The 12,343-nt window shown below is 35.0% G+C and overlaps 2 protein-coding genes across 2 annotated transcripts in view; one reads left to right on the plus strand and one right to left on the minus strand.

Annotated features, from left to right (window-relative positions):
* The window catches only part of LOC134720679 (protein disulfide-isomerase TMX3-like), a 184,928-nt gene that overhangs the window by 121,327 nt on the left and 51,258 nt on the right, over positions 1 to 12,343 (minus strand). The window lies entirely within an intron of this gene.
* LOC134720680 (fibrinogen-like protein 1) overlaps positions 9,354 to 12,343 on the plus strand; it is a 31,314-nt gene continuing 28,324 nt past the window's right edge. The window contains exon 1 of the mRNA XM_063583103.1: positions 9,354 to 10,802. Coding sequence (XP_063439173.1) covers positions 10,190 to 10,802 — 613 coding nt within the window. The 5' untranslated portion in view covers positions 9,354 to 10,189. The remainder of the gene's footprint in view (positions 10,803 to 12,343) is intronic.

The raw sequence follows: 12,343 nt of genomic DNA on the forward strand, positions 1-12,343 counted from the left end.
AGAGATTTAATTTATATGTTAACACAGAAGTGTCTCAAAAAATTTGTCATTCATTTTCAAGAAAGGGGTCTTTAGAATTTGTAACCTTATGATAGAAATTTGATATCTTGCATTTAATGGAAAACTGTCAAAAAATGCAATGCATTATGTATTCTGAAAGTTATTATCAAAATAAGTATGCATTGAAATGCATTATATATTATTAAGTAGCATAAATTGTATCTGTACAATGGTACTTTTAGTTTTTCAGCCTCTTTATGACCAAAAACAGTAGCACTCTAATAAAAGAAAACAATCCTATATGACTGATTCATTATGGATCATTCACAGAATAATGATAATATAAAATATGCTAATAAGATATTTATATATTATGTTTTATAGGTAAAATTTAATAATGCTGAATAGGGCAAAACAATAATTGTAAAGAAAAAGGGTTTTTGTTAAAGTTATAAATCATGAGTTAAATAAAGTAAAATACAAAAGAAATATGTCAATGTTGAAAGGAGCCCACATGTTTATAGGAATAGATTATTTATATATCTGAAAATATTCTGAATCATCAATGCAAGTGCATTAAATTTACAAAAATGTTGTCTTTATTTGTTCTCACAGCCTGCAGAACCCTTATATACAAATAAGATGTGGTATAAATGCCAATAAAACACCTTTCCATTTTTCAGTCCAAACTATGATGTAGATATATGATATAAATTAAAGGTCACCATACCACCATACAACCTTCATCAGAAAACTCCATACCATACATACCATAAGTTCAGCTTTAATAGACCCTGGCACGAAAATGTGAAACAATTCATCAATGAAACAAAAATAGCCTTGGCATACATAAATTAAAAATCTTTGCCTTTTGAATCATTATTTATATATTCAACTGAGACAGCTACCTGACAAAAAAGAATAAGAATCTAGAAAAAAAAATGATATAATTATTATATAATAAGATAAATAATCATTTTTTTAAGTGTCATTGACATTTTGATCTATAATAAGATTACAAAACAAGATCATAAAAAAGGTTTTATACAAAGGCTGTACCTTGACCGATAATGGTTACTTTTATAAACTGTTACTTTGATGGAGAGTTGTCTCATTGGCACTCAAACCACGTCTTCCTATATCTATATAAAGACTTTTGAGATAATCTGAACAAAAGAAAAACAACTTTTTTCACCATGATCAAGCATAACTAATTATCAATCTCAAGACTGATTGGCAACTTAATTTGCCTCTGACTGAACAGCATATTTTAGTGCAAGGAGTGTGTCTTCCATCTGTAACCTTTTCTTTTTGTAAAGCTATGCATCGCTAGTAATGCTAAATTTGTAACTTTCAAACCACAAATTGTTATCTTAATATGCACAGCACTGACTGACAGTAACTAATTGTAAGTCTAATAAATTCTGGTAAGTGTATTTATCATCAAACTGAACTTTCAGATTTTACTGATCCTGATTTACAGGAAAGTCTATTGATCATGACAGGAAGGGACTGTACTGATCCTGATTGAGAGGAAAGCCTATTGATCATGACTGAAAGGGACTGTACTGATCCTGATTGACAGGAAAGTCTTTTGATAATGACTGAAAGGGACTGTACTGATCCTGATTGACAGGAAAGTCTATTGATCATGACTGAAAGGGACTGGACTGGTCCTGACTGACAGGAAAGTCTATTGATCATGACTGAAAGGGACTATACTGATCCTTATTGACAGGAATGAATATTGATCATGACTGAAAGGGACTATACTGATCCTTATTGACAGGAAAGTATATTGATCATGACTGAAAGGGACTGTACTGATCCTAATTGACAGGAAAGTCTATTGATCATGACTGAAAGGGACTGTACTGATCCTGATTGACAGGAAAGTCTATTGATCATGACTGAAAGGGACTGTACTGATCCTGATTGACAGGAAAGTATATTGATCATGACTGAAAGGGACTGTACTGATCCTAATTGACAGGAAAGTCTATTGATCGTGACTGAAAGGGACTATACTGATCCTTATTGACAGGAAAGTCTATTGATCATGACTGAAAGGGACTGTACTGATCCTGATTGACAGGAAAGTATATTGATCATGACTGAAAGGGACTGTCCTGATCCTAATTGACAGGAAAGTCTATTGATCGTGACTGAAAGGGACTGTACTGATCCTTATTGACAGGAAAGTCTATTGATCATGACTGAAAGGGTCTGTACTGATTCTGATTGACAGGAAAGTCTTTTGATCATGACTGAAAGGGACTGTACTGATCCTGATGGACAGGGAAGTCTATTGATCATGACTGAAAGGGTCTGTACTGATCCTGATTGACAGGAAAGTCTATTGATCGTGACTGAAAGGGACTGTACTGACCCTGATTGACAGGAAAGTCTATTGATCATGACTGAAAGGGTCTGTACTGATCCTGATTGACAGGAAAGTCTATTGATCATGACTGAAAGGGACTGTACTGATCCTGATGGACAGGGAAGTCTATTGATCATGACTGAAAGGGTCTGTACTGATCCTGATTGACAGGGAAGTTTATTGATCATGACTGAAAGGGACTGTACTGATCCTGATTGACAGGAAAGTCTATTGATCATGACTGAAAGGGGCTGTTCTGATCCTGACTGACAGGGAAGTCTATTAATCATGACTGAAAGGGACTGTACTGATCCTGATTGACAGGAAAGTCTATTGATCATGACTGAGAGGGACTGTACTGATCCTGATTGACAGGAAAGTCTATTAATCATGACTGAAAGGGACTGTACTGATCCTGATGGACAGAAAAGTCTATTGATCATGACTCAGAGGGACTGTACTGATCCTTATTGACAGGAAAGACTATTAATCATGACTGACAGGGACTGTACTGATCCTGATAGACAGAAAAGTCTATTAATCATAACTGAAAGGGACTGTACTGATCCTGATTGACAGGAAAGTCTATTGATCATGACTAAGAGGGACTGTACTGATCCTGATTGACAGGAAAGTCTATTGATCATGACTGAAAGGGACTGTACAGTACTGATCCTGGTGGACAGGAAAGTCTATTGATCATGACTGAAAGGGACTGTACTGGTCCTTATTGACAGGAAAGTCTATTGATCATGACTGAAAGGGACTGTACTAATCCTGATGGACAGGAAAGTCTATTGATCATGACTGAAAGGGACTGTACTGATCCTGACTAACAAGAAAGTCTATTAATCATGACTGAAAGGGACTGTACTGACCCTGATTGACAGGAAAGTCTATTGATCATGACTGAAAGGGACTGTACTGATCCTGATTGACAGGGAAGTCTATTAATCATGACTGAAAGGGACTGTACTGATCCTGATTGACAGGAAAGTCTATTGATCATGACTGAAAGGGACTGTACTGATCCTTATTGACAGGAAAGTCTATTGATCATGACTGAGAGGGAATGTACTGATCCTGATTGACAGGAAAGTCTATTGGTCATGACTGAAAGGGACTGTACTGATCCTGATTGACAGGAAAGTCTATTGATCATGACTGAAAGGGACTGTTCTGATCCTGACTGACAGGGAAGTCTATTAATCATGACTGAAAGGGACTGTACTGATCCTGATTGACAGGAAAGTCTATTGATCATGACTGAGAGGGACTGTACTGATCCTGATTGACAGGAAAGTCTATTAATCATGACTGAAAGGGACTGTACTGATCCTGATGGACAGAAAAGTCTATTGATCATGACTGAGAGGGACTGTACTGATCCTTATTGACAGGAAAGACTATTAATCATGACTGACAGGGACTGTACTGATCCTGATAGACAGAAAAGTCTATTAATGATAACTGAAAGGGACTGTACTGATCCTGATTGACAGGAAAGTCTATTGATCATGACTAAGAGGGACTGTACTGATCCTGATTGACAGGAAAGTCTATTGATCATGACTGAAAGGGACTGTACAGTACTGATCCTGGTGGACAGGAAAGTCTATTGATCATGACTGAAAGGGACTGTACTGGTCCTTATTGACAGGAAAGTCTATTGATCATGACTGAAAGGGACTGTACTAATCCTGATGGACAGGAAAGTCTATTGATCATGACTGAAAGGGACTGTACTGATCCTGACTAACAAGAAAGTCTATTAATCATGACTGAAAGGGACTGTACTGACCCTGATTGACAGGAAAGTCTATTGATCATGACTGAAAGGGACTGTACTGATCCTGATTGACAGGGAAGTCTATTAATCATGACTGAAAGGGACTGTACTGATCCTGATTGACAGGAAAGTCTATTGATCATGACTGAAAGGGACTGTACTGATCCTTATTGACAGGAAAGTCTATTGATCATGACTGAGAGGGAATGTACTGATCCTGATTGACAGGAAAGTCTATTGGTCATGACTGAAAGGGACTGTACTGATCCTGATTGATAGGAAAGTCTATTGATCATGACAGGGAGGGACTGTACTGATCCTGATTGAAAGGAAAGTCTATTGATCATGACTGAAAGGGACTGTACAGTACTGATCCTGATGGACAGGAAAGTCTATTGATCATGACTGAAAGGGACTGTACTGATCCTGACTAACAAGAAAGTCTATTAATCATGACTGAAAGGGACTGTACTGTTCCTGATTGACAGGAAAGTCTATTGATCATGACTGAAAGGGAATGTACTGATCCTGATTGACAGGAAGTCCTATTGATCATGACTGAAAGGGACTGTACTGACCCTGATTGACAGAAAAGTCTATTGATCATGACTGAAAGGGACTGTACTGATCCTGATTGACAGGAAAGTTTATTGATCATGACTGAAAGGGACTGTACTGATCCTGATTGAGAGGAAAGTCTATTGATCATGACTGAAAGGGACTGTACTGATCCTGATTGACAGGAAAGTCTATTGACCATAACTGAGAGGGACTGTACTGATCCTTATTGACATGAAAGTCTATTGATCATGACTAAGAGGGACTGTACTGATCCTGATTGACAGGAAAGTCTATTGATCATGACTGAAAGGGACTGTACAGTACTGATCCTGGTGGACAGGAAAGTCTATTGATCATGACTGAAAGGGACTGTACTGGTCCTTATTGACAGGAAAGTCTATTGATCATGACTGAAAGGGACTGTACTAATCCTGATGGACAGGAAAGTCTATTGATCATGACTGAAAGGGACTGTACTGATCCTGACTAACAAGAAAGTCTATTAATCATGACTGAAAGGGACTGTACTGACCCTGATTGACAGGAAAGTCTATTGATCATGACTGAAAGGGACTGTACTGATCCTGATTGACAGGGAAGTCTATTAATCATGACTGAAAGGGACTGTACTGATCCTGATTGACAGGAAAGTCTATTGATCATGACTGAAAGGGACTGTACTGATCCTTATTGACAGGAAAGTCTATTGATCATGACTGAGAGGGAATGTACTGATCCTGATTGACAGGAAAGTCTATTGGTCATGACTGAAAGGGACTGTACTGATCCTGATTGACAGGAAAGTCTATTGATCATGACTGAAAGGGACTGTTCTGATCCTGACTGACAGGGAAGTCTATTAATCATGACTGAAAGGGACTGTACTGATCCTGATTGACAGGAAAGTCTATTGATCATGACTGAGAGGGACTGTACTGATCCTGATTGACAGGAAAGTCTATTAATCATGACTGAAAGGGACTGTACTGATCCTGATGGACAGAAAAGTCTATTGATCATGACTGAGAGGGACTGTACTGATCCTTATTGACAGGAAAGACTATTAATCATGACTGACAGGGACTGTACTGATCCTGATAGACAGAAAAGTCTATTAATGATAACTGAAAGGGACTGTACTGATCCTGATTGACAGGAAAGTCTATTGATCATGACTAAGAGGGACTGTACTGATCCTGATTGACAGGAAAGTCTATTGATCATGACTGAAAGGGACTGTACAGTACTGATCCTGGTGGACAGGAAAGTCTATTGATCATGACTGAAAGGGACTGTACTGGTCCTTATTGACAGGAAAGTCTATTGATCATGACTGAAAGGGACTGTACTAATCCTGATGGACAGGAAAGTCTATTGATCATGACTGAAAGGGACTGTACTGATCCTGACTAACAAGAAAGTCTATTAATCATGACTGAAAGGGACTGTACTGACCCTGATTGACAGGAAAGTCTATTGATCATGACTGAAAGGGACTGTACTGATCCTGATTGACAGGGAAGTCTATTAATCATGACTGAAAGGGACTGTACTGATCCTGATTGACAGGAAAGTCTATTGATCATGACTGAAAGGGACTGTACTGATCCTTATTGACAGGAAAGTCTATTGATCATGACTGAGAGGGAATGTACTGATCCTGATTGACAGGAAAGTCTATTGGTCATGACTGAAAGGGACTGTACTGATCCTGATTGATAGGAAAGTCTATTGATCATGACAGGGAGGGACTGTACTGATCCTGATTGAAAGGAAAGTCTATTGATCATGACTGAAAGGGACTGTACAGTACTGATCCTGATGGACAGGAAAGTCTATTGATCATGACTGAAAGGGACTGTACTGATCCTGACTAACAAGAAAGTCTATTAATCATGACTGAAAGGGACTGTACTGTTCCTGATTGACAGGAAAGTCTATTGATCATGACTGAAAGGGAATGTACTGATCCTGATTGACAGGAAGTCCTATTGATCATGACTGAAAGGGACTGTACTGACCCTGATTGACAGAAAAGTCTATTGATCATGACTGAAAGGGACTGTACTGATCCTGATTGACAGGAAAGTTTATTGATCATGACTGAAAGGGACTGTACTGATCCTGATTGAGAGGAAAGTCTATTGATCATGACTGAAAGGGACTGTACTGATCCTGATTGACAGGAAAGTCTATTGACCATAACTGAGAGGGACTGTACTGATCCTTATTGACATGAAAGTCTATTGATCATGACTGAAAGGGACTGTACTGATCCTGATTGACAGGAAAGTCTATTGATCATGACTGAAAGGGACTGTACTGATCCTGATTGACAGGAAAGTCTATTGATCATGACTGAAAGGAACTGTACTGATCCTGATGGACAGGAAAGTCTATTGATAATGACTGAAAGGGACTGTACTGATCCTGATTGATAGGAAAGTTTATTGATCATGACTGAAAGGGACTGTACTGATCCTGATTGAGAGGAAAGTCTATTGATCATAACTGAGAGGGACTGTACTGATCCTGATTGACAGGAAAGTCTATTGACCATAACTGAGAGGGACTGTACTGATCCTTATTGACATGAAAGTCTATTGATCATGACTGAAAGGGACTGTACTGATCCTAATTGACAGGAAAGTCTATTGATCATGACTGAAAGGGACTGTACTGATCCTGATTGACAGGAAAGTCTATTGATCATGACTGAAAGGGACTGTACTGATCCTGATTGACAGGAAAGTCTATTGATCATGACTGAAAGGAACTGTACTGATCCTGATGGACAGGAAAGTCTATTGATAATGACTGAAAGGGACTGTACTGATCCTGATTGATAGGAAAGTCTTTTGATCATGACAGGGAGGGACTGTACTGATCCTGATTGAAAGGAAAGTCTATTGATCATGACTGAAAGGGACTGTACAGTACTGATTCTGATGGACAGGAAAATCTATTGATCATGACAGAAAGGGTTTTACTGATCCTGATTGACAGGAAAGTCTATTGATCATGACTTAAAGGGACTGTACTGATCCTGATTGACAGGAAAGTCTATTGATCATGACTGAAAGGGACTGTACTGACCCTGATTGACAGGAAAGTCTATTGATCATGACTGAAAGGGACTGTACTGATCCTGATGGACAGGAAAATCTATTGATCATGACTGAAAGGGACTATACTGATCCTGACTAACAGGAAAGTCTATTAATCATGACTGAAAGGGACTGTACTGATTTTCCTAAAACTGATAGGATGTCCCTAGACTGATCATGTAATGGAATTAAGTTTATCGTTATTTGAAAGATGTCTGGTGATGTTGGATTTAATTCAAATCTGTCAATAATTAAGTGAATTTGAGTAATTACTCACAAAATACAACTGCTTTAATTATTCTGACAATAAATAAAATAAAGGTATACACCATTGAACATTAATGTGTTGTATATGACTTAACAAAATAATTAATTGCTTTTCTGATTAATTTCAAACCATGTGCTGATATAGACTCCATACACTAAGACAATTGTTTGTCTGAAAGATGTATTAGAAAACTTTCTTTACTCTAGGCCACACACAGTCTTTCTACACAATTTATGGTGTTTCTGATTAATACATAACAGATAAATGGTAAAATAAAAGTCAAATAAACTTCCTACTACTTAACATATCTTTCTGTTGGGTTTGGTTTAATATTCAGTTTCTTACCAATTCATAAAATATTACCAGGTTTTTGCAATTTTAATTTTTTTAAATTTCTACAATAATGACTCAGTTTTATAATATGAAAAATTGAAACTGTTTTTAAGTCACTTAATAAGAATGCAAGATGTATGTAGTGTAAAAGTTTTACAAAAAGCTGACAAAATTGATGGAGGGTGTATAAAGTCTGAAATAATCATCATAAATTTCTTAACAAAGGGAAATTGTGCAATATATGCAAGAACATTTGTTAACCTCCCTAGAAATGTTTTACATGATTAAAGATAGTCCTAAAAGATTTGTGTTTAGAAAGAAGGTCAACAACTATTTAAAATTATGGTATGATAAGGGATATTTTACAAATAATAATTTATGAATGATAAGGGATATTTTACAAATAATAATTTATGAATGATAAGGGATATTTTATAAATAATAATTATGAATGATAAGGGATATTTTACAAATAATAATTTATAAATGGACTTTTATTTTCTCTTATAAACCAGTGTATTATGTAAATTCAATTAATATCTAGACAATAATAAGTAAATTGTTATTTATCTTGAAAAAACAATAAGTACTGTTATTTGTTAATATATGATACTACAATTAATTTCCATTGTTCAATTCTTTATAAACTGGTGGTATGACAAAAAATAATATTAACCAACAGTCAACAGCTCGTGATGTTACCCAGGCAGTTATTAAGAATGCATTATTGTCGCTTTAACTATTCGTCTACCTGAAGTATTAAGGAGGGTCATTCATATTTATTGCATAAGTAAAATTGTTTATTTAAAACCCCTTTAAAAAGTATTTCAGAAGCTCAGTGAGGTTACCTTTAAGTATATATTAAGTATAATCAAAATTTTAACATAAATTGTTATCAACATCATCAAAAATAACTGAACGATGTATAATTTTATGATTAAGTGTAAAGCGATAGTAGTATAAGTTAAACATTGGTAGTTAGATGTGAAAACCAATTATATGCTTACTCAGCATCTACTGAGCTGTGGTGTCACTTTATATTTTAAAAATGGGTTGTAACTTATAGAAAAGATGGGGGCAGAGAGACCAATGATGAATACATCATATAATTCTACATGCTAATCTTCATCTATGTGTGTGATACATTCAATGCTGTTCTAGAGTGCAAGTCGTTTGGTATTGTTAGACGATGGCTACAGAATGTGGGGACATCAGGAAATAATTGAAAGATTACAAACTGTCGTCTGCCAATAGAAAGATTTCAGAAGTTGGACATCTGTTTAGTATTTTATAATTGGATAGAGAAAAGTTACAAGGACAATTGAAAGTGCATATTGGGAAATTTTTAGTGTTTATAATTAAAGCATGTTGTTTAATCAAAGGAATTATTTTTCATTAATTTTTAGTGGAGGTAGGTTTTAAATTGACTTAGTATTGCAGAGAAAACTATCAGCTATAACAGAACTATAGACTATGCAGACTTTAACAGACTGCATCAGACAGCAATATATTTTTTTATTCTAATGTAACATTTACATTTCTATAGTGATAAGAACAACAAATTTATACAATAATTTCACTGCATTACCGGTAGATCCTATAATAGGAAGCTTCATCTAAATATTGGATTCAACTCAAACAAAATTATATATAAATAGATATCAGAACCTGCTAGCTTTGCAATATTTAAAGTTCATTCCACAGATTTTACTGTCATCCATTTTTCGTACTTTTTGAAAAATATCACAATGAAATTCAGTCAACTTATTTTTATCACACAATTATGTGTAGTACTTTATATGAAAGTGGACAAAGTTAGTTCACTAAAATCAAAGAAAACAATTAAAACAAAGCGATGTAGATACGTGTTTGTGGTCAAAGAAATGGACACGTCTAGTTGTCCGAATGAAATTACTAGCCAACGTCCAATTGACAATGAGGTTATTACCGAGGACTTTAGAAATGACATGCACCCTCGTAAACCTCTTTTCATAGGAAATTCAAATGATATGGAGGATTTAAATACTCGTCTCCAAAGTATGGAACAAGAACTGGATCATGAAAAACAGAAGAATAGTAATTTGAACATGACAATTTCTAAACAAGAAAAGTCATTACAAGATATGTACCGATTTATTAACAATATGAAAATCGATCAACATAAACAAAAACAAAAATATAATGAACTGGAAAAGAAATTCATTGGCATGGAATTAGACGTTGCAGAAGTGAATAATGTACTCACTAAAAGGGGGACCTTATCAGAAGTTTCTACGGGAGAAACACAGAAAGAAATTCCCGTACAAAGTGCAGCAAAAACACACAGCTGTGCTGCATCTAGCCACAATGCAACATTTAAAGGTAAGCATTGATAATTTTTATTTCAATTTCAAATCGACTGAAACATTTCGCAGATTAAATTGCACAAAAAACTGCAAATTTATCAGTTCTACAGTCAATTGTTGTATACTCAGCAATCATTTTTCTGATAAAAACAGGATGAGGTTAGGATATGATATAATATTTGATACAACTATTACATCTTTGAATGAAAAATTGCTGTTACAAGTTAAGTGCTATTTGTGGATATCATCAAAGAAAAATATATATATATATATATGTTTTCATAAATCATAAAAGAAAAGAAAAAATATTAAGATTTATTAACTCAGCTTAATAAATCCCAAAATGATGTACTCTTTTATAATTTCATTATTATATTATATCCTCCAAGTAAAAAGTGCTTAATCAGTAATTGTCAGTAGAAGTGAAGGCAGAGTGTGTAATTGCATTTTGTGGAGATTTTACGATGAGGAAGTGATGAGTTTAGTCTATGATGATGGATATAAAGTATGACTGATTACATAATATCTCTGTTTATATCATCATTGATCTATTGAAGACTACAGAGTCAGAACACAGGTGTATTTGTATAATGGATCCACCTCACGTTGCCAAGGTCATGTTTTAATTGTATTTTCCTTAAAATCAAAGGGAGGAAATTTCACTGAAAAAACTTCAGTTATTTCATTTTGAAAATAAAATTTCATTGACTTTTCATATAAAATAGACTTGAGGATGCTAAGCAAGGAATTAATAAAACACAGTTAACCTTCATTTATGATATTTGAGAAAATCAATCATCATTGATTCAATCTGATTGTTCTTAAAATATCTAGTGGCAAATATAAACATCTGTGCAGTGGCAAATATAAGAAAATTATCAGATGCAAATATAGGCATCATTTAGACAGTCCATTTGCATGCAATCATTATTTAGCATGTCTACAATTTGTTAAGAGGCAAATATTAGCATATATCCAAACTTGATTGTATGATGTTTGTTGATAGTTGGTTGCTTTGATATTCAGCAGCCAATATTACAGACAATTATAGAGTTATAGAGGTCTTAATCGTATCTAATATTCAAATTTAAAGTAATATTAAGGTAAAAACTGTTAGCGCGATAGAGGAGACAAACTTGGTTCCCTGGAGAAAAATTATCAATATTGGCTCATATTAGGTATATAAATTATCAACTAAGATGACCTTATATATTTGCTGACTTAACAAAATCTGTCATTGTTATTGTAAATTATTCAAATAACAATTAACCTACCTTTTTTCAATTTAAACAGCAGTAATTAAAACTGCAATAAAAAAAACCAGAAGTCATAAAACAATAATTGTAATAATTAAAGTGTCATGCCCAGCTGATATGCTATGGTTGACCTATTATTTCATTGTCCTTAAATGGGGTGTTCAACAGTTTCTGGCTAAAGGCTAATTAACACTGAGTGTGGAACAGAAATCAGAGGTTTCCTTTTTCATGCACCTTTGCATAATCTAAAGTACTGTGTCTTAAAACACAACTTGCACTGTCATTGCCTTATGTGGCATCA

Source organism: Mytilus trossulus, chromosome 6 (genome assembly GCF_036588685.1).
Source record: "Mytilus trossulus isolate FHL-02 chromosome 6, PNRI_Mtr1.1.1.hap1, whole genome shotgun sequence".
Taxonomy (NCBI): Eukaryota; Metazoa; Mollusca; class Bivalvia; order Mytilida; family Mytilidae; genus Mytilus; species Mytilus trossulus.